General features: G+C 47.8%; 1 protein-coding gene across 1 annotated transcript in view; it reads right to left on the bottom strand.

The window, feature by feature from the left end:
* PSKH1 (protein serine kinase H1) overlaps positions 1 to 16,252 on the bottom strand; it is a 30,908-nt gene extending 14,656 nt beyond the window's left edge. The window contains exons 1-3 of the mRNA XM_054078977.1: positions 15,808 to 16,252; positions 14,618 to 14,771; positions 12,445 to 13,476 (exon numbers count right to left, since the gene is read on the bottom strand). Coding sequence (XP_053934952.1) covers positions 12,445 to 13,389 — 945 coding nt within the window. The 5' untranslated portion in view covers positions 13,390 to 13,476; positions 14,618 to 14,771; positions 15,808 to 16,252. The remainder of the gene's footprint in view (positions 1 to 12,444; positions 13,477 to 14,617; positions 14,772 to 15,807) is intronic.
* Between the last annotated feature and the right edge of the window lie 7,055 nt (positions 16,253 to 23,307).

The raw sequence follows: 23,307 nt of genomic DNA, 5'->3' as shown, positions 1-23,307 counted from the left end.
ATCCAAAAGCCAAGCTGGTATTTCAAAATCAGCCTCTTGAGCAAAAAGGTAGCTTAAAAATGCCACTAAGAATTCCCAAAGCTTGTAAAGCTAAAAGCAAATGAAAAATAATGGAGGACTTCAAGTGAAAAGGAATAAGAAACTAACTCAGGCATTCCCATCTGATAACAGCACACAAAGCCTTTTGCGTCATCCCATCTATAATGAGAAACCTTCCCTATGTCTGCGCCATTCTCAAAATGATCAGACTGTGAAAGAATCCCTCAGCAATTATTCTTCAGACATGGACAAAGGTAGGAAGCACGCAAATACTTTCCTTCTCAGACAACTCAATTCTACCTTTTGTTAGGCATGAAATCAAACTCTGTTGAATCACTCAGAGTGCCTGAAATGCTGGGTGCATTTGATGTGTAGAGTGTTATTGTGCTGATGGAAGATCATGAGCTACAGACACGCAGCTGGGCACATGTCCACAGCAGCAGTTAGGTGTACGCTGCATTCACAGCAGGTATCTCTGAACAGGCACCACCAGAACGTTCTGCGTCTCCTCAACTTGTCCACTTGGCTCCCATGTCACCTATCAACACTAATCTGGTGTATTAGCAAAAGCTCACTTTTCAGGAAAATCCATAGCAGCATTCACTTCAAAAACAAAGGTATTGGGAAACATGCCTGGGATTGGTTTCTCAGCACTACTCAGGGCAACAGGAGGGCGAAGCAGCAGGGTGTCGAGAATGAAGAGAGGAGAAGAGCCAGCTCCAAAACTCATTCTGTAAATGGGGAACTCGGATGCATTGCTGCTGGCTTGAGGCACACCTTCCAGTTCAGAACAACTAACCCAGTTCCCCAGTGTCTGACAGCCTGAAAATTTCAATTGCAATCTTGTCAGATTTAGGGATTTCAGGGATTAGGTAGAGACTACCAAGAAAAACTCCGGGCTTAGGAAGCATCTTTTTAGCCATCCAGCTCAGTACCAGGAGAAGCTCCTCAAAACAGTTTTTGCAGCTAAAAAGAGATTTTAATCATCTGAAATCAAAATCTTGACTTCCTACCTATACCACATATGCTGCTTAACTCCTCCTTCATTTCATCCCAGGGTAGGAGCACACGGCAACTGCTAGGGAAGCCCCAAACTCTGGTCAGAAGAAATCCAAGCCAACTTCCAACAGCAGATTGTTCCAAATATATCAGGTCCAACCACCTCTCTCCAAAGCAAGGTCAATGATGGGCCATGAAATTATTTGCAACAAGGTGCACGTTCACAGCCTTTCTTTGCAGAGCTCAGTTTTGATTAAATAAAACTAGCTTTTATTCTAACCTGCAGCAGGAGACAGCAGCTGGAAGTACAGGCAGGGCCAGCTCTTCAAAACTTCAAAGTCTGGTGGCTTGGATGAGAGCTAGGAAAATGCTATAATTCTCCCTGGAGTGCAACACATTCACAGCACTCACTTGAATCCTCACTTTAGAAATTTTACAGGCATCAGTCAGGGCTCTGTGTGTCTCTGGTCTTGCACTGCTGTTCTAGTTTCGTATTTCTTCTGAAGCCAAAAGCACCCTCAGCTCTCCGGCAGACCAGGTCTGGCAAATCCAGCTGCAGCTGAAGCAGTTTAAGAGGTTATCCCATCCACTCACTCATGATAAATTCCCACACATGTCACAGCAAGGACAAAACACAGGTGCTTGCACCCTGCTCAAGGGCTGCACGTAGCCAGGAGCAGCTGACCTTCAAACACAGCTTTGCAGACTCCTGTCCCATGGTGATAATGTCCAGCAAGGGGAGGCAGAGGAGAGCTGTTGTGTTCAGAACAGGCGGGGTTTGCAGAGATCACCTCTCAGAGCCCACAGAGCTGCAGTAAGCGGTTATTCTTCCTCCCTCCCATGGTCCTGTAGGAAACTCAACTTTTCTACCACATTCACTGGTGGAAACACAAGGTGGTAACAAGGTGTTATCAGTCCCCCGGCATCCTCACTGCCATGTAGCCCATTTACAAGCCCAAGTGAAAAGCTAGCAAGGTCAAGGATAATCCACCCTTGCAGTAGGTAGGAGTTTGGATTCTTGCAGATTATAGCTCTCTCCACAGCAAAATTAAGATACATTCTCACTCACTGAACCTTGGTCCTCAGCAAATGAGCACTCAAAATTACCCTCCACTAAGATATCGGAAAACCAATACATTTGAGCCACAGGTAGAAAGCAAAGGATTAAATCAGCCAAAGATAAAAGTGGAAACTGCCCAGTCTGGTTTTAGGAAATTGTAGGAGTCAAAACCATCACTGGCAGTTCAAATCCTTTCTGTTAATAATGTATACTCTGCACAGAGGCAGCTTAATATTCTTTTTCTACCCTACTGATGTCCCTTTATCCCTATCCCTAATGCTGCAGAAATACTATTTCATCATTAACAGGATTTTATAGGCCCCATAGAAGCTGGAATGAAAATATAATACATCAAATCACAACATTATTGCACGTCTTTTCCCACAGACATGGCTCCTGCCTTCCTCCAACCATAACGTGAATGTGCCATATGCTGTGTGCCACGTCCCCAAACCCAGACATTCACCCAAAATCCTAACCCAAATGTTCAGCTGCGGCCCTTCATCCTGCTTTGAACATGCAGGTGCTACTGGTATGGAAAACAGCATTAGGGACCAGGGGCTGGGAAAGAAATTACTGGGAAAAGATACATTCCACATCTCCACAGAGATCCATTCCCTCTTTTCTTTGTTTCTAGGGACTTTAAGGCTTAAGGGTTTCCTCCCTGGAAGCTTAGTCTCCTCCACTACTCAACACACCAAAATAAATAGAAGTATTGCAGCACAAACAAGCCACCACAGTGAAGCATATGGTGTCTCCATCTCATGGTTTCAATAGGTGCTTCTAGACATAGAAACTGCAAACGCAAACCAAGGGAAAGCCCAGCCAACTGAGAAAATTTCATAAGCTGACAACATGCATGATATTGTGAAAACTAAACTCTTAATGAGCCATTGCAGATTGCAGCTGTATGAAATGAAAGATGGATGCAGAGGAAGGCAACCCCTCTCCTTGCCTACCCTGCCCTAGGACTTGGAATTATCGTCACAGCTAACAGTTGCAACGTAAGCTGAAGTACAAAGGCAAAAGGAATGTTTTTGAGAAAGGTCCTTCCAACACACCAGTTCCATGAGAGGAAACAAGCTTCAAAACAACCTCAAGAAGCAGCTAGAGCAAAAGAGAACTGACTTCCAATGCATATGATGGTTTCAAAGCCCTTTTACTGGAAAAGGTATTTCTTTACCAATACAGCATGCTAAAGTTTTGTGGGAGCGTGGTCAGTGACATATGCAGGAGTTGGAGGATTTTTCAGGTTTTATGGTGCTCCAGGGAGCCCAAGATGCCCACTCTTGCCGCAGGAGATCTGGACAAACACTTCAGCCCTCAGATACATACACAGCGACACAAATCCGCCCATACTCACACCCGCTAAGCAAGTGCATTAAAAGAAAAGAAAGAGCAGAAGCTAAGAGAAGTACATTTACACGACTGGCCCCAGTGTTTTGTGCCAGGCTAGGAGAGGCATGCTTTCATCCTGCTCAAGTGTTTCAGCTCTTCAAAGCAAAGCGTGGTGCCCTTTTCAACAGAAACCCATCTGACTGCATCTTGCCAGCACTCTTGTTGCTCTAGTTAAAAATCGCCGCCGTCTCACAGCCACATTAAATGCAAAAGCACATTCCTCTGTAAATTGATATTTTTTTTCTTTTTCTAGGCAAACAGCTCACCAATTCTTATAAAAAACAATTATTCCTTACACAGGGGAAAAAAAAGCAATCTATAATTTTTTGAAAAAAACACATGCATTTCTGTAATAACCCTTCTGCAATCTAATGTGGCTCACAGGAAAAAACAGAGTAGCTGCTATAAGTAAAAATGTCTTTCTTCCCCCAAGGCGGCTAAAATGTGTTCCCAGACTTGTATGATCATACAAATGAGTACCACAAATGTGGTTTAAAATCTTGCTTTCAACTGCCCTGCACCCATTTTCCTTGTTACGTTGTATCTCAACAGCCCAGGACACACAAACTCCACAGTGGAGACTGAAAAACTGGCCACCATCCTGGTGTGAAACCTATCCTCTCTTCTGGCAGGAAGGTCAGATGCCAAGGTGATAACTGTGTCTTCCAAAAGCCACAAACAGGTCTAAAGCCCAATTGGCACAGCCAGGGACGGCAACACCACCAGTCAGTGTGACCAGCCAGGACCCCACCAGCAAGTGGTCCCACTGCATCCGGACCCTCCAGGTATTGAGCCAATGGAGAACTTCCAGAAGAAGGAGGTGGCTTTGCAAGGAGCATCTTTTAGAACAAAGGACACCATGTAAAGGCAAATCTTCAACAAGTGGGAGGCAGGCACAAGCTTTCCTGGCCTCCTGGAGATACATGACCTTATTTTTTTATTCTTTTTTTTTTAACAAAGAGGACAGAAGACTGGTGGGAACATCTGAGGGCAGTGGTGCTCCTTTGCCCTGGAAATTTTTTTATTCTGCTTTGAGTGTTTTCCAGAAGACAAACTCTACTCTAAAACCAGGGAAGCCAGGCTGCCCCTACTGCCTATCTGAAACAGGAGATGCACCAAGAGGAAACCCCCAAAGAAAGTTTTCCTCCTTTCAAGGCAGTTGCTACTCTACAACAGGTTTAACTGGCATGTAACACATTACACAAAGCTTTATGACATATAACAGTTTAGTTATGGACCGTAGTAAAAATCTTGGGACAAATTTCTGGGTAAACAAAGCATAAAATAAAAAATAAAGCTAATGGGAAACACTAATTTCTTCTAAATTGATATTTTTTTCTGAAGTGGACATACTTTTAGTCATCAGAACAACAAAAGATGGACTTTTTTAATTATATATGTAATTAATTCTATGTGAGCAGATGTGCAGAGACACAGGAGCCATTCCAGGAGTGGCAGCCAGACAGTCAAGGGTCACACCTGCTGCAGCACCAATGCAGAACTCGCTGTTCTTTAAAAAAACAAATCCAAAATTGGAGTGTGTTTGTCCTGTACTAACTGAACTCTCCTGTAAAGTGATAGGGAGTGTGGACACACCTTTTCTGTGACAAGCAACTATAACTTTTTTCCTCTCCTACCGCAAGTTAGTTTCTACACTAAAATATGAGTATGCAAAATAGATATTTGGCTTGATTTTTTTTCTTCCCCTGTAGATCCCCATCACTACACATTTCCAGCTGCAACATTTACAGGACAGCGTTACCAAGGAGGTTATCAACCTTATTCTTTTTATAGCTTGTGGGGTTTTTTAGTATAAGACTGTAATTTGTTAGAAAATCTAACGAGGATGATAACACAATCACCAATCCATCCCTTCAGAAAGGGACAGGTGATTCAGAAACCAGTTTCCTCCTGGATCAGCAGCAGCCTGTGTTCAAGGTCTACCCCATTCTCTCTCTGAAAGCTAAATAAATGCAGGAAAATAATATTAAAAGTTGGCAAGACTGTCACCCATCTCCTCCATTATGTCACAAAGGATTTAAGGGTTTACAAGTCCTCTGCAGTCTTTTAATCAGCCTCCATAATGAAGACAATCACAAGAACACTCTGGAAATGCTCACAGGCGTACAACGTACTTGGGGTAAGGACTCATCCTGTAAGCATGCGTCACCCAGTTCAAAATTGCTTCTCATATTTTTACCCTGCTATCTGTCAGACAGTAACTAACAGCACAGACACACAGTTTGTTTGCTATATGCACTACCAGCATTTTTCATCCCTCCTGCAGACAGGGAAAACTGTCTGGGAAGAAAGTGTTTCATTTCTTTACTTATGTGGGCTGCGTTAGTTATTATGGGAACACCACTCATGCTACTCCACTCATCATCTACTACAGTAACTTGTTTTTCATGACATTAAGTGCAGACTTCCAGCCTGAATCTATCCATAGCAGCATTTGCAAAGTTTACTCAATATCTGCACTTTCAACTCCAAACTAGGGCAGATGAGGGTTAAGATGCTGAATGCTCAAGAAGAGAAATAGGTAATGTGATGTACAAACAAATTCTGCACGTTAAGCTTCTTCTTTGGTTTGCTCTAAGGCTATTTGTGCTGAAAATCATACTCTAGCATTCAATTTTTCAGTATTTTCTTCTTGGTTGGTTTTGCCCAAGATTTGGAGGGGTTGCTGATATGTAGGATGGCAGGACTGCATTCAGATCCACCTTCTCAAGCCAGGATATAAGTGCATCCGCCAGTTCTGTCAGGACAGTGACCGAGAGGATGAAACCACACCAGATGTCTCAGAGATGCTCAGTGAAAAGGCAGGTGGTGACTATAAGCTGCAACTAGGTAAATTCTGTCTGGATGTAGGAAAAAAATTGGTTCCCATGAGACAAGGGTAGCCTTGGGACAGAGCCCAGAGAAGTGATGACATCTCCATCCTTGTAAACTTCCAAACCTTGAGTGAACAAGGTGCTGAACAGCCTCATTTAGCTTTGAATGTATCCCTACTCTGAACAGGGGCTTGGACCAGAGACATCTTGAGGTCACTTTGTGCCTAAATCTTCCTGTAATGTTAGGTTCAGTGGTGTGCATTGCAACCTTGTACTGCAGGATGCCAGACCAACTGTTTCTTGAGGCTGCCTGGACTGGCACTAGCAACCTGCTGCAAAATAAAAAGCAGAACCAATTCATGAATGCCATCAACTTCTTCATAAAGTTATCACAAATAACAGCATCTAGAAACAGATTCTCTTTCACTTGACATAACTTAAAAAGGTGCTATCACTACAAAAATACTATAGCATTGTTACTTATGTTACTTTTATGCGCATCTTAGTTATTTTCCATATTACCACCACCCTAAGCCCATGTATACAAACAAGTCTCCAGTCTTGTTGGCTATCCTAGGAAGCTGCACCTATTGCAGGCACAGACTGACGGACCACAGCTCCTCCTTTCAGCACTACGATTTTTGCTAACAAGCAGCCACACACTAGGAGAAACTCGGTTGTGAATGAGACTAGGCAGAAAGTGTAGGTAACACAAATAAAGAGATGGAGAAGAAGAAATCTGGGTGGATGCGGCCAAGGAAACAAGCTATACAAAAAGTGTGCAGCAGAGACCTGTGTGTGTGAGAACAGAGCAAGATGCACTCGTCAAGTCAGAAGCAAGGGATGCTGCAAAGGTTTGAACTTAAAATGAAATCCCGGGTGAAGGGTTTGCTGTTAAGAGAGAAAAAGCCAGTTGTTAAATGAAGAATGAGCAAGCCTTAAAAATCAGAATTCAGTGAAGACCCACAAGAATCCTTGGTTTGAAGGGGATGTTTCTAAACATGCCTTCACATGAAAGGCACTCGTTTCTGAAACTATAAAAGGGCTTACTTTCCACATGAAGTCAGCACGGAAGGTACCACATGCTCACAGGATCAGAACGAACCACTTAAATAGGGGACATTAGTAGGCATCCCCAAAATCGCTGTCACCCTTGCACTTCTGATAGCAGAAGCAACAGGGGAAGCCTGGGAAGACAGCATCTTGGGATGCTCTTGGGAGTGCAAAGAAAATAAGTACGCAAAACCCTAAACACCAAAACTGACTGACATGGGAACTGTCAAAGAATGAAGCTGTCCCATCAAGGGCATCATGGAGCGAGCCAGGCAGGCAGGATGACTAGGTGGGTTCTGCATTCATGCTTCAAACCTGAATGAGTCATGGAATAGAAAAGGGCCAACTCACAAGCAGAATACAATTCACACCACGTTTTCCTTTATAGGCATAAAGTGTCAAGGCAGACTCATTTCCCCCAGGGGGGAAAATAAAAAAAAAAAGCAACCCATCACATACTTCTGCTGGTGAAGGGGAAGCTAAATTGCTTTCATCATCTGCAAAATGCACTTTTAATTACTATTTGGCCTGTATACATAGCCTGCTTTTTCACTCACCTAAAGGGCAACTCTAGCACCAAACTGTAAATAAAAAGTTCAATAATATTAAGTTATTTATAAGACTATTAATATTAATAGGAAACGTTTACCCTCCTCACTCTTTACATGTCAAGGCTTTCCAAAGGAGTATTATACAGCAAGTGAAATTAGCCCACATGAGCTTATAAGCCCTGGGACTCATTTCTGATTTGTTCAAATTCATATGAAATAATGCTGCCTCCAAACCACAAGCCAAAGGCAGACGAGACACAGAGTCCCTGCTCCATCAATGTCCAGTGGAGCTGCTGAACTCCCCCAGCACACAGGCAGGTGCCTCAAACGCTGCACGCAAAACCCCAGAGCACTGTCTGCTCTGCAGGCTGCCTATCACTCAGCTCAGTAACTTCTAGGAATGGATAAAGCCCCTAGTTGAGGGACAAAATGGAAGAAAGACGAGCCCCTCTAAGAGGTTACCAGATCAAAGATCTATCCAGTTCAGTGTGATGTCAGCTGACAGCAAATACAGAGGGACAGCCCATGAAAATAGTCCCTATGCTACAATTAACACTTCTCCTCCATATTCTCAAGCTTCAAAACTGCGTGGCTTAGGGACTTCTTAAGGTCCACAGCCATCTGAAGAATTCTGTATCATCAGCAACTGCGCGGCTTGGTTACTGAACTTTGTCCTGATTACTTTTGGCAGAAAGGAACAAGTCCCTCGAACACCACTGTTCTTCTCCTTCCCTATGGATCACGTATTTAAATTTAGTGCTTTTCTTCAGCAAACAGCTGATCCATGCAAAGGCCACTATCACATTACAACTGCAAAGTTCCATCAAGAGCCTTTGGTAATGAGCTTTATTAAAAACCACTGGAAAATCTAAGCAAGCCACACAAAAACAGACCATCTCACCACACGTTGCCAAGTCCCTTGCAGGGCTCCTACAGGCTTGCAATGCCCAACCTCCTTCATACATCAAGGGGTCTCTCCTTACATAACATTCATTGATGTATCCATCAGGACCATTATTTAGAACAAGCTTTTTTGTTTTAAACTAAGAGATATTCCTACACCAGCACCCACCAGTATCACCTGTGGAGAGCATACCGCAAAAAGCTGACTGTTTTATGTTCCGGAAAACAGACCACAAGGGGAAATGATTTGCCCAGATCAGACGGCAAAACCAGAACAATCCCTAGCAGAGTTTCCCAATTTATCCTCAAAAGATATTATCTTCCATTCGTTCCAGCAAGTTTCCCAGGTGTGTAAACCAACATAAAAGTGTCAGTATTCAAGAAAAGGTCAACCTTTGAAGTAGAACCAGAGTAAGCCTGTCCCAGCAGGATAATGATGGTCTGATATTCCTTTCTGCACTTGCAAATTCAAAAGAAACTGTGAATGCAATTCCAGCTTTATTCCTCAGATAACTTTTTAAGCTACAAAGAGATGGCCAGAAATCAGTTTTATTCCTAATATTTCAATTAAAATATTGCTAAATTTTCTTTTCAGTGAGTTCTGACAAAGCAAGTGAAAGAGAACGAGACTAACCGGCTACATCAAATGCAGTCTCAACAGCCCAGGTAGCCCTTTACCCAGAGGTGCTCAGAAAAAAAAGCATGCCAAGTTACAAAAGCCAGCTTTTCTTCTTTCCTCACCCTACCCATTACTCCAAGCAATTCAGAAAGTACAGAAGGAGATACAAGAGATAATCAGAGCGATGATGTCAGCAGTACCTGAATAAGCTATTCTGGGAGACCTCTCCTATTGATCTGCTAATAGCCTCTTCAAACAGACCTCACACTCCAGGAGCAGGAGAGTGGTGGTAAGAGGGCTGCAGGCAGAAAGCAATTACATTAGGTGGACAGGAGCTCACTGGTTTTTCATGAAGATGGAGTTACTTCTCAGGTCAGCGTGCAGCTCAGCTTTTATTTCTTTCTCAATACAGCTTTGTCCTCTCTGACCAGGTTTCGAGGCCCTTTCCAGAAGAGGGACTCGGCACCGATTCTTAGCAAACTCACAGCACTGCTGCCGTGTGACATGGTACAGCAATACAGTTCGGAAGTCATGTCCCCCCTGCCTTACTGAAACTCCTCTCGGTTGTGCAGCTCAAGCTCTCAGCTCTGGGCACTTCACTTTGCAAGCTTCTTCTAACTTTTCCTCTTCCACTTTACACCTTCAAAGTTCACATTACAGAGAAGAAAAGCAGTCATTCCCCTGAAATCTCTACATCTGCATCTACCAGGACAGATATTTCTGCAATACATTCAAGTATTCTGCTCATTCTTGTTCTAAATAAACCAGGACTCAGGGCATCTGCCATTTCCATTAACCTGATGGACTTATCAACAGCCTCATTCCTGATACCTTCCCATCTTTTCCAGTGTAACATATAAGAGCAGTTTGCTGTGAACATGGGAAATCTGGAAGCATTTAAAAGTTCAGAAGATGGCTTTAAAAAAGCCAGTAAGGTTGTGAGAAACAAAGACAGACACCTCTAAATCTCTAGCTCACTTTGTTTCCACCTAGAATCCATTCACAAAGCGGGCATCCTGTTACTGCATCTCCTGCCAATATCTGGCTATAGTCAAACATGCCTGCAATTTAGGGGCATAGGCTTAATTACACTGGTACATTAAAGCATCCATTTTCCCTGGCTCTGGAAGAACAGAGAGCATCTGGGCAAAAGACACAGGGTACTGGCTGACACATATTTGCTTCCTAAGCAGTGAAACATCTACAGCTTTCCAGAAGAACCACACATGTCAGACAGTATCTGTAACAACCTCCTAAAGTATGTAATTTGTGGTGCGACAACAACTAAAATGTTTCAAGCTGGTGCACTGGCATTATCAAAATACCCAGTCTAATGCTTTCTCTGCAGCACACGTGCGACCTTTGTGTACATGCTCTATCAGCATCCAGTGGCCCCAGTCACAACGAAGTCACAAAATTCCTCAAAATAAGTTGGTTCTGGCACAAGGATCAGAGGACATTAAATTAAATTACCCCATGAAATGCTCAAAACAGTTGTACCAAGTTCGGTCAGAGGGCCCTCTCAAACGTTTATTTATCTAGAGGAAGGGCAGCCTGTCTGTTCACTTCTTCAAACAGAAGCCAGCCTGTACCTTTGATTTCTCACACTGCCCTTCCTCAGGTGCTTTTTAATTCTGTTTGGTTTTTTTTTTTCAGGGGAAACAGAACTGCACTCAGCATTCAGGTGCAGGCGGATGAAGGGCACGGCATAGCAAGGACACCTGCAATAGCAACACTAATTCCTGCTATCAATTAGCTTTTGGTCACCAGTATCAAGTCTTATGGCTCAGGGAGCTAGGAGTGCTTAGCCTACAGAAGAGGAGGCTGAGGGGAAACCTTATCACTGTCTACAACTACCTGAAAGGAGGTTGTAGCAAGGTGGGTGCTGGTCTCTTCTCCCAAATAATAAGTGATAGGATGAGAGGAATTGGCCTCAAGTTGCATGAGGGAAGGTTTAGATTGGGTATCAGGAAAAATTTCTTCACTGAAAGGGTTGTCAGGTGTTGGAAGGAGCTGCCCAGGGAAGTGGTAGAGTCTCCATTCCTGGAGGTATCTAAAAGATGGGTAGATGAAGTGCTTAGGGACATGGCTTAGCGGTGGACAGGTACAGTTGAACTTGATGATCTCAAAGGTCTTTTCCAATCAAACAATTCTATGATTCTATGTGTAGAAATGTTTAACCTCAAATGGTTTCTTCCGAAGGGCATGCATCACCGCCAGGGCCCACCATCATTTACAGAAAATTCACCATCATACAGAAAATTTACAAAAAATTGGCTGATGTTTGGCAGAGGAACTGGCTGCTAACGAAGATCTCCTACCATGACCAGAAGAAGGACAACCATAGCTGTGTCAGCCTGGCAGTCAGCCATTCTGTGGAGTGATGAAGGGGTACCCACCTTCTGCCTAAAAACTATCACGCAAGGCTCCTCTTTACAGAGTTATCCAAGAAAACTATCCTTCAACTCTCAGTTTTGTCATATATGAAGCTCCAAGAGACAATGCAAGTCAATTTCAGAAATGCTCACACCCCCAGATCTAAACAGCAAGTGTCCCTTTGTCTTTCAGCAAAGCTATTTTCCAGACTAAACTTGAATACGTATCAGAAATCAGACTAGGTAGGTACAGGCTACATTTGGAACGCTCGCATTGGCACAAGTTTCAACAGTGAAGCATCCAAAAGCCGCTTACCATGTCTGAGGTCTCTCCACATGGAAACGCACAAGCACCCCAGTTCTGTTCTACAGAAAGAGATCTCTTCTTTCTTTCTTTATACACAAGTTTTTTAAAAGACCTCACTATGCTGCACTGGAAGAAGTATTGGAAAGCAGACAGAAAACAAGAAGGGATTTTAAAAGCCAGAATCATCGATTTTTTTTTAATCCTGGTAGCACATACCCTGTGCAGAACAGCCAGCTCCTGCTCATCACGAACACGATATATAGAGACCTGCTTGTCTGACTGCCCCTCAACACAACCCACACTCACCTCTCCTGAGTAACTGTATTTTCCTTTCAGGATCTGCCGATATAAGCGGGTGCGGTTGTCATCTTCAAAGGGCATTGTGCCACTCAGAAGAATGTATGAGATAACACCCAGTGCCCACATGTCCACAGAGTTCGTGTATGGCTTCCGGACCAGGATCTCGGGAGCAATGTACTCTGGAGTCCCACACGTGGTTTTCATCAGGCAGTCATCCCCCTTCTTGCGAGCACTTGCCAGCCCAAAGTCTGTAATCATGATTTTGGAATCTGTCCCCGGGTGGTAGTACAGCAGATTCTCTGGTTTTAAGTCTCGGTGAGTGATACCCAGCGTGTGCAAATACCTCACACCATCCAACACCATCTGCAGCACACGTGTAGCATCTCTCTCAGTGAAGGACCCTTTAGCGATGATTCGATCAAACAGTTCTCCTCCAGTTGCCAGTTCCATCACCATGTACACGCGGTCCTGGGTCTCAAACACCTCAATAAGCTGGATGATGTTGGTGTGCCGAACTCGCCGAAGCACACTAAGCTCCGACTCACACACCTCCCTCCCCTCCCGGTATTTGGTCTCTATCATCTTGATTGCATAGGGCTGCTTGGTAGCCTTGTGTTCCACCCGTACAACACGGCTAAAGCTCCCTCTCCCGATCAGGGCTTTAATGTCATACTTGGCTGTCACTCTGGGGTCAAATTTGGCGCGGTATTTAGCCACCTTGTTCTTGCGGGGTTCAGGCTGGTCCATGTGGGCAGGCAGGTGGTGCCCAGGATAGGGGTTAGCATGACGCGGAGGTGAGGGAGAGCCGGCTTTGATGACAGCCCCACAGTCATCTTTGATGAAATGCTTGTAGATGTCATTGTGGCCTGTGTACGGTTCAACTTTTTTAACCAGGTCCAGCTGCACCTCTTTGGGGGGCTCGGGAAGCACTTTGCTTGTCCCACAGCCCATCCCTGACTGGTGTTAATTCCCTATCAAGGCATTTTCCCAGGGCGGCAGCAGCAGCAACCACATCCAGGGCAATTCCCACATTCGAACCTTAGGAAAAGAATGAGAAGAAACATAATCAGTAATCAACACGGCAAAGTTTCAAACAGGGAAAACCCACAAATAGCTCACACCCCACCAGAACCACACTACCGCAAGTTAAGAACTGGGGATTTTCACTGAGCTTCGCTACAGAACACGCACCGTGCACGGCTGCTGTCACAAGGCAGGGAAGACAGCGCCTATAAAAACAGAGCCATGGGCAGAACTGGTGTCTGGGGAAGTCACATGGTATCTCTTTTGTGAGGAATAGTTTAGTGCTCCCAGCTGTGCATGGAATCACAGTCACAGAATGAGAGGTTGGAAGGGACCTCTGGAGGTCTTCCTGTCCAGCCCCTATTGCTTAATAAAAATCAAGGTAAGAAAAGAGTCAAGCATTTTCCATGATTCTGTTTAATCTGTTCAATTTTGCAAGACAGCAGCCACTCCAAACCTTATAGTTCCGAAATTTCTGACTAGAAACTCCATAGAGTATCTCAGCAAGTTGTTCATTTAACAGATCTTCCTAAGATTTTCTTTATATTGAAGTTGCAAAGGCATCTTAAATCTCCCACTGCTTTGCTCCTGAGGAGCAATGAAACCGTACAGGAGGCAGGGAATACAGAGACAGAGGCAGGCAGCTTTTAAGATGCATTTTAGCAGTTGCCTCATTGCGTCCCCTGCAAAAAGGCAGGCCTTATTTAACCTGAGCAGCTTTCAGCAAGCAAGTTCCTCCTCCTCTAAACCATGAGATCAAGGTGGGCTTTAACAGAATTTAACATCCTGACTCAGCTCTACTTTCTTTTGTATCTTCAGGTACCAAGTGGCACCTCTGGTTTTCCATACGGAGCTGGTGCAGGAAGCAGATGTGGTATTTCTACCAGCTGTTCCAGACTACAAGCAAAGAGAGATCTTGCTCCTCACCCTATATTTGGTTAGAACCAAATCAGCTACGCTTCAGCAAGTCTTTATGTGATGACTGAAACAGTATGACTGGCTGGGTGACGGAGAAACTGCCTGTATGTGCTCTGGCAGTCAGCCGAGCAGTTCGTAGTCTCTGCTCTTGGGCTCAGTGCCCATTGATAAAGTGCCTGACCCTTCACAGGCAGATACGGAAAAGATGTTAGCCTTGAAATGTAATTGTACACCTTACCATCACCAAAAGTATCTTCACTCATTCACCACCTCTCTAAGCAACGATTCAGCAGAATGGGAACCCTGCCTGGTCTTCCATCAGAAGAAGTAGGTGGAAAAACAACAAAAATTTTAGAGGAACACCCAGAAGCAGTTCAGACTCTCCATCCAATCTGGAAAGGAAACAAAGCTTTAGTTAAAATTCAGTTTTAAAATTAGATGTCAAAGGAACTCCTTATGGAAGGCCTCCTGGCAGTACCACCAAGTGAAGCACAACAGGCATGCACAAACATGTCCATACTACGGTGCAAGAAGTACAAATAAACAAATTCATAGAAAGCTTAACTGACTTTTGCTGAGGGATTAACATTAAGTCAACAGAGAAAAGGAATGACAGGATCATTCCCCACATAAAGAAGCATGTGTGTAAAAAGTCCCACCCGTAAACAAAACCCACGAGAAGGACTGAATGCCGAGCTTGAAAGTGTTATGTATTAAGGCCCCTAACAACATTAACTGAGATGAGGCATCAAGCGCTAGTATGCCAGCAGCTCTTCCTACAAGAACCCCGGAGACACACCATGGCGAGCAACAAGATGCCTAACACTGTGTCAATGCAGGTGGAAACGCTGCTGTGTCATAATCAGTCAGAGTCTGGGAGAAGAAACCAAGGCATTAGAGAAACAGGGCATTACTAGCCTGCTTCGAGCAGGAAATCACACATTTAGCGGGGGCCAGACTGTTCAAGAAAGGACAGCAACTCTGAGCTGCGGTTAGGAGTGGTGGGAAGGCACAAGGGGGTCTACATTTCAAGGTCTATCCGCTCCTCTCCATGGACAACCAGCACGCTGCATCTCACAGCTCAGCAGGGCAACACCTCAGTGCTGGCTGATTCAGAAACATCCTCCACCTCTGTGAAAATATCAGGGCCTGGATGGTTTAATACCTGAGGGTGTCCCTTGGGATAAGGGGTGTCAGCCACCTGACTGATCTGCCCAGCCTTCCTCCACCAATTAAACACCTCATGACTTGAGGCTATTTAATGCTGCTTTTCTATGGGATGCCAGTAAGGAAATGTGAAGACAACAGCAAAGAAATGTGAAGACGCTGGCTCTTAATTGTGTTAAGAAATGCTCACACACAGCAGCCATCAAAACACACTTATGCCAAATCTGCATAAAGAGGGAAAAATGCGCAAAATCACCTTACCTTCACTTTTACCAGTAAATTTTATAGTGCCTCTCCTAGCCTGACACAAACCCGGCGCCGCCAGCGTGCGCCCTCGGGGGGTTCTGAAGGGAAACCCGGGGCTGGGGCTACTGAGGCACCGGCCAGAATCGGCCCAATCCCCCGGGACCTCCTGAGCTCGGGCCGCTTTCCATAACTTAGCTCCGACTCCATGCTCCGCACGGAGGGGCCCGGGGCCGGCAGCTCGGCTCCAGGCCCGGGCACCACCAAGGGAGGGGAGGGGACGCTCCGGGAGGCTCTCGGGGCTCCCTCCCGTCCCGGGCAGCGGCGAGGCCGAGCCGCCAGTGCCCCGGGAGTGGGAGGAGGAGGAGGGAGAGACTGCCGGGCTGCCCCCCCCGGCCAGGACCAGCGGAGCGGGGGGCGCGGGCGGCGGCCGGTCCCGCACTCACCTCAGCCGCTCCGGCCCGCGGCGCAGCACCGCCTCCTGACGTCATCGCTGAGCGCCGGGGACGCCCGAGGGGCGGGGGCGCCGCGCGCGGCCATTGGCGGAGGAGGAGGCAGGGGCGGGGCCAGAAGGGGGCGGGGGCGCCGCTGCTCCTGCGCCTCGCGCTCTATCGCCCCCTGCCGGCCGCGCCGCGAACAGCCGGGACGGGCCGCTGCGACCCCTCGGCCATAGGGACAGGGACCCCTCATCCCATAGGGACAGGGACCACGCATTCCACAGGGGCAAGGACCCCTCATCCCATAGGGACAGGGACCACGCATTCCACAGGGCTAGGGACACCCTCATCCCATAGGGACAGAGATACGGATGAGTGAAAGCAGACAAGGAGGGGTGGGAGTGTTCGTTGGAGCTCGGTGTTGTTCACCTTGAAGACCTTGGAAGTTGATAATGAAGGAGCCAGCTAGCAGCAGTTTACTTATAAGTGGGCGCTGGAATGCAGAAAGCTGCTGCATTTGGTTCAGGAGTTTGAAAACAGCCAGAGGAGACTGAGTCTGTGCGAAGTTCAAAAAGAAATATATTCATCCTGAGGAAGACTTCCTACTTCATCCCTAAGACCCACGGCCCACAACCATCAGGAGGAACTACACAGGCGCAAGAGTGGAGCGAACTTTCCAGAACTAATTATAATACAAAGCGGGGAAAGGGTATGAATATGTAATAGGTGCTTATACTTATGCACGTCTTTACACTATAAGTAGCTGCTTGTTAAGTTACATGGTGTGCAAGCGAGGAGGAGAACCCCCTTGCACCCCAGCGCTGGAAATAAACATACCCGCTTTATAACTCATTTTGGGTTATAGGATTTGATTCTGCAAAACAATACCCTCATTCTACAGGGACAGTGACCCCCACATCCCATAGGGACACGGACCCTCTCAACCCATGGCCCCGGGATATCCTCATCCCATAGGGACAGGGACCCCTGCATGGCCCCAGGACCCCCTCATCCCATAGGGTTGGGGACCCCCACATTCAATAGGGAGAGGGACCCCTGCACAAAGATGATCTGAGGGCTGGAGCACCTCTCACATGAGGACAGGCTGAGAGAGTTGGGGTTGTTCAGTTTGGAGAAGAGAAGGCTCTGAGGAGACCTTAGAGCAGCTTCCAGTACTGAAAGGGGCTCCAGGAAAGCTGGAGAGGGACTTTTTACAAGGGCACAGAGTGATGGGACGAGGGAGAAAGGCTTTAAATTGGAAGGAGGAAGATTTAGATCATACTTTAGGAAGAAATTCTTCACTGAGGGTGGTGAGGCCCTGGCACAGGTTGCCCAGAGAAGTCATGGATGCCCCATCCCTGGAAGTTTTCAAGGCCAGGCTGGATGGGGCTTTGAGCAGCCTGGTCTGGTGGGAGGTGTCCCTGCCCATGCAGAGGGGTCGGAACTGGGTGATCTGTAAGATCCCTTCCAACCCAAACCATTCTGTGCTTCTATGATCTCTGTGGGCCTGGGACCACCTGCACCCCAAGGGCTGAGGATCCCCCTCACCGCATGGCCCTGGAACCCCCTTTATCCCACATAGGCCAGGATCTCTCAGCTCTGTGTGCTCAGGATCCCCTCAGCGCCATGAGCTGAGCAGGAACCTCCCCCAACAGTGCTGGTGTTGCTGCTCCCCACACTCCCCACACTCAAGGGCAGCCATGGGGATCCGCTGCCCGAGGAGGGACGACTCCTCGCCTCGGTGTCAGAGCCAAACCCTGCCCAAACAGCTCCCCAGCAGTGCCGGGGGAAGCTGCTCCCACCGAGGGCTCCCGCTGGGCCGCGGGGCTCTGGAAAAACATTCCCTTTGCAAGAAAATCGCCCGGAAGCATCGGCCCTTTTCTTTGGCAGGGAAAACCCAGTCCCTGTGGGCTAGTTCTTGTGCACAACAGAATAACGAGGCGCATTCCTTTCTCCTTTCTTTTCCCTGGCTACCAAGTGCCACAAAACCCACAAAGCTCGCTTGGTAACTGCTGGTGGCCTTTCTTCCTCATGCCCTTTCCTCATCCTTAAACCAAACACTCTGCGTTTCAGTCCCAGATGACCTGAAAGCAGCAAGACGGAGTGACACCTTCTCGCCGAGATGCTGACAGCACATCTTTCTCCAGGAGAGACACAAACATGGTCCTGTTGGGCTTCTTTTCCAGCCTGGCTGCTGTGTCATTCACAAGGCGGTTCAGGTGGAGAGAGGGTATTTTCACACTCCTACCATACTTTTAAAAATAGCTGGTTTTATTTTAACACTCCTGGGCTCTTTGGCTGTTTAAAGTGCTTAGTAAGTCATACCATAAGAAAGTACTAAGTGCTTAGTATGTCATACCATCCCTGCTGATGCAAGCTATTGTCATCAGCCTCTTTTCCATGTAATTCCAGTTAAGGTATGGAAATTTAACTAGCGACAGGTCTGAGAAAGAGCTGCTTGGGCTGTACTTGGCAGATCTGGTGAGCTGTACAGTATCCTTTACAGGAAATGAGCCTGTTCTTGTTTTCCCACACAGCAGTGGTGCTGCTGGTATATTTTCAGCCCTATAATCCCCCCCGTTTTCTTTCTGGAGATGTTTCCACTGACACATGTCCCCTGCATTGTCCCTGGGATAGGGCTTAGCCTGTACCCAACATGTAAAACCTCACACGTGTCCCTATTAAAGTTGATCCTGGTATTTTAGCCTGTTTCTCAAGGTCATCCCAGCTTGACACCACCAGCAAATTAAAAAGCACACGCCTCTCCTCGTCAGCTGCTACAGATGGGTGTGCAGCAGCAGGCTGCCTCACCTTGGCCACAGCTGCTCGGACAGGGATAACCGCTCTGCAAGGATGGGTTTCCCTTAGGGTTTTGTATCTTCCATTAGTCACTTCCTCACAGATTTATTTCCTGGCTGGCTGATGAGAACATCAAATGAGGTGGTTACGAGATCATCACCGCTGCTAACTGTCAGCACGGAAATGTCAAAGAGCCAACAGCTATCAAACTCTTGGGCCAGAACCATAGACTTCTGAGAATTTCAATCAGAGAAGCTCTGTCTTGTAATATTTATGCCATGATAGTGCTCTGAGACCCACCGGAGCCAAGAGAACATCACACAGACACCCGCACAAAGCCAACACATCCGCCTGGCAAACTACCTAGGGAAAAGGCCAGGAGGGACCTGGTAGCTGCTGCAGAAGGTCTGGAGGAAGCGTGAAACCTGTGGTGGAGCTTGAGAGCAGGCAGGGATCTCCAGGAACCATCCTCTCATCTACATGAGGGCACGTTTTTGGACACCCATTTTGAGTTTGAGGTCAGTGCCAGCTGAGCCCTGAAACGTGTCCCTTAGTCTACAGTAATTTCTCCAAGAAGAAATGTTTCACAACCAGGATAAGCATCTTGCTGCTGAGCTGCCGGCTGTGGGCCGCAAAGCCCCGAGCACCAGGGAGGCTCTGCAGCCTCTCACCCTGCCTGGACCTGGATGCCTGGGCTCCCACCGGCAATCCTGTAGCCAAGCCCCACTGTTTTTTCTCCCTCTGACAAGAGGGGACTAATACCAGGTTTTTGGCACATACAGCAGCGCTGTGCTTGGGCATGGTCTAACAACTTGTTTTGCTGTCATCTGCCAAGTGAGTAGTCATCTTCCTGTTGTTTCTTGATTGACTTCCACCTGGTACTGCCTTCTCCCTTCTAAGACGTTACTCTCCTAAGGGAGGAGCCTCCCCCTGCTCCTTCTTGCTTGCACTTCAGAAATCCCCTTCCAACTCTCACTTGCCAAGACCCACAGCCTTCCTCTGGTGCCATGGGAAGGATTTAGCCCATCAAGGCAAAGATGTCCACAAAGAAGCAGTAAGCAGAGGTGGCCCCACAGCCTGGCTGCTCTCTGCTGGTGACCACCATCCCCCTGCAAGAGTGGGTTCCCCTCAGGGTTTTGCATCTCCCATCAGCAGCTTCCTCACCGCTTCTCCTGCAGAAGCTGATAAAGACAGTCTGGGACCACCAAGGTACATAGAGAGGTGAAGAACTCTCCCTTCTTGGAGACGCACAACTCCCCTGGATGCACAGCTAAACCGTGCTTGGAGTAGAAGCTTGGACCAGAGACCTTCCAGAGCTCCCTTTGCATCCATCATCCACCTGCAGCACTGCCAGCTGAACCTAGAGCCTCGGTGAACCACAACAAACTGTAATTTCCTGCGGAACAATGGAAATGGCCAGCATTACCTCCAGTATTCCCCAGCACCCCAGCTGCCTGCGACATTCTCCCAAGTGACAGGGGACAAGACAAGGGGGAATGGCCTCAAGCTCCGACAGGCGAGGTTCAGCCTGAACATCAGGAAAAAATTTTCCACGGAAAGGGTCATTGGGCACTGCAACAGGCTGCCCAGGGAGGTGGTTGAGTCACCTTCCCTGAAGGTGTTTAAGGGACAGGTGGATGCGGTACTGAGGGGCATGGTTTAGGGAGTGTTAGGAATGGTTGGACTTGATGACCCAGTGGGTCCCTTCCAACCTAGTGATTCTATGATTGCTGTATGGCAGGGGCACGGGGCAATCTGGGGAGCCGTGGGCCATAGGAAGGTCACTGAGCAGAACAATGTCCCTCGTCTGCCATTGAGAAGACATGCAGTGAAGCAGGAAGCCTGGATTTCCTCTGAACCACATCCCACCTCACACACGGCAGTGAGCCTGTGCTTCAGCAGCTGTGCTGGGCCAGAGCTCAAGGTTGTCCCAGCAAGGCTGAGCAGAGGTCGAAGCAGGGAGGATGTTCAATTAAAGCTGCTTAAAAAAAGATATCCAACTTTCCATATGCCTCTCTGGAGAAAAAAAAGCCCCAAAGCTGGGCACAGATGGGGTGCCAGCCTGGGGGCTGAGCGCAGAGGTGACTCCGGCTCAACCTTTCCTGTTGTGTCCGATTTGCGGGGACTGAGGTTGCCTTTTGGTGTTTCTTTATGGAAAGCTGGACATTTGGCTGAGCAAGAAATCCCCACACCAGCTCGGACAGCAGCCAGCCCTGTGACATAATGTCCTCCAGGCTATGCATGGCTCCCAGTGCTCCCTCTCCCTGTGGCACACTGGGGTGCTGGTGATGCTGGACACTGGTGGCACTGGGGACCATGGAAGGGCAAGGAGCCATGCCACCTCAGTTGGCGGCCCCAGCACAGCTTCAGCCCATCCTATTGGACAAATCCAGTGTGTCCCCACAGGCGATGAGTTGTGGTTTCCTAACCGACACCTTCACCAGGAGGAATTTCCTTGAGCAAAGAAAAGGAGGACTCAACCATCCTGTGGCTAAGGTGGCCGGTGGTGTGGCTGGGAGGTTGGCCCTCGTATCGCCATGCCACGTGCGCCATCCTACTCACACAGCTGCCCAGAATAGTGTCACCATCTGGTTCCAGCTGCCTGGGGCCGCCGCAGCCTCCCTGGCCCCTTCTGCGATTACAAAAAGTGAATTCAAACGTCAACTCAACCAGACTCGGCCTTCCTTTATCCCCTTTTCTTTTTTTTTTTTTTTAATAATTCAGGTTTGTCTCTTAGAAAAGAGAGAGGGAGATAATGTCTGCAGAGCATTTAATCTTCTGCCCAAAGAATAACAGAGAGCAAATTAGGATCTACTCCAATTAATTTGCCTTGATGGGCAAAATCTGGAGAGCAGCCATATCTGGGAATTAAGAACAAAAGCGGGGAGTGTAAAGTAGGTCGCCGGAGTTTCATAACCGGAGCAATGGGTTTTCACAGCATGCCAGGTTTCCTGGAGGCACCTGGTGCTGGGGACCACCATTCCCTGTCCCCCCTGTCCCCTGACCCCAGGTTTCAGCCTGCACAGCTGCTTTATGATGCCAGGCAGTGCTTGTTTTGGGGGCTGGAATGAGGACATTGTCCCTTCCTAAGGCTGCAGGACTGTCTCAGACCCTTGCCACAAATCCTTGAACCCAATGGGAGGAGAGGAATCAGCTGCTTGTCCCCATTTTGAAAAGCCCAGAGAGCTTTTCTGTGGGTCCTCATGCCACTCCTGACCTTGAGGGCAATTCCTTGAGGGAGGACTCAGGGTGGCACAGCAACAGTGAGTTTAGGGCAGTGACCATGGGCTGTCACCAGCCAGCAGTGACCCAGAGGCCCATCCTAGCCTGACATCCCCAAATCCCAGCTCCAGCTCCCTGGGGCTGTCAGTGCCTGCAGGCTGTGTGACGACATACCCTGGTGTCACATATGATGACACTTTCCAGCTGCAGGACACATGTGGCAGCATAGCCAAGGGTGCAGGTGATGGGCGATGGCACATTCCAGGGAATGGGAAATGTGCAGCACGTTTTTCCACGTGCAGGATCAAGCGCCCAGTGCGTCTGGATGGGAGCACTGCAGTTTGGTGCCCACTGGGGTCTCCATCACGGTGGTGGCCTGGTGAAGCACTGCTTTGGTGGCCCTCCAGCTCCCTGGCCACCTCTCACCATCCAGCTAGAGGGTGGTGGGGACCAGTCTGCAGCAGGGAGCCCACCATTCCCAGCCCCACGGAGGTGCCAGCAGGGTGATGGGTGCTGTGCAGTGCGTGGCCGGCGCCCGTCCGGCGTTTATCCTCTTAACCACCCTGCGGGGATCCAGGACTAATTCACCCTTAAACACTGGATTGTCAGGAACTGGAAAGGAAAGAATCAGCGGATTATCTCCCCGGCGCCAGCGTTAAACACGGGGAGTGGCAGCTGCTGGCCAAGGAGAGCTGAGATGGTGTTTTGACCCTGTCCTGTGGGGGATCCGGCACCGTCCCCTGGCAAAGGCTGCCAGCAGCCCATCCTCACTCCTCTCCAGGCAATGTTTTATGTTCCCCCAAGCCAGCTACAGGCTGGTGAGTGCAGTGGGCAGCATGGAACCACCGCAGGGTCCCTTCGTACTGCTGAGGGCTTGGCAGCAACTGCTCAGGGCCCCGGGTGCAGCATGGCACAACAGTCCAGGCAGTCTTTCCCAGCCCTGGAGCTGGCAAGAGTGACATCCCAACATGCCTGGGATCACACGTTTAAGTGACTGCACCTTGAGCAATAATTTTCCCTGCCTCCATGAGGACAGAGATAACTGAGCTTCTTGCTTGCA

Source organism: Cuculus canorus, chromosome 13 (assembly GCF_017976375.1).
Source record: "Cuculus canorus isolate bCucCan1 chromosome 13, bCucCan1.pri, whole genome shotgun sequence".
NCBI classification, from domain to species: Eukaryota; Metazoa; Chordata; class Aves; order Cuculiformes; family Cuculidae; genus Cuculus; species Cuculus canorus.
This window is presented reverse-complemented; position numbering and strand designations above follow the sequence as displayed.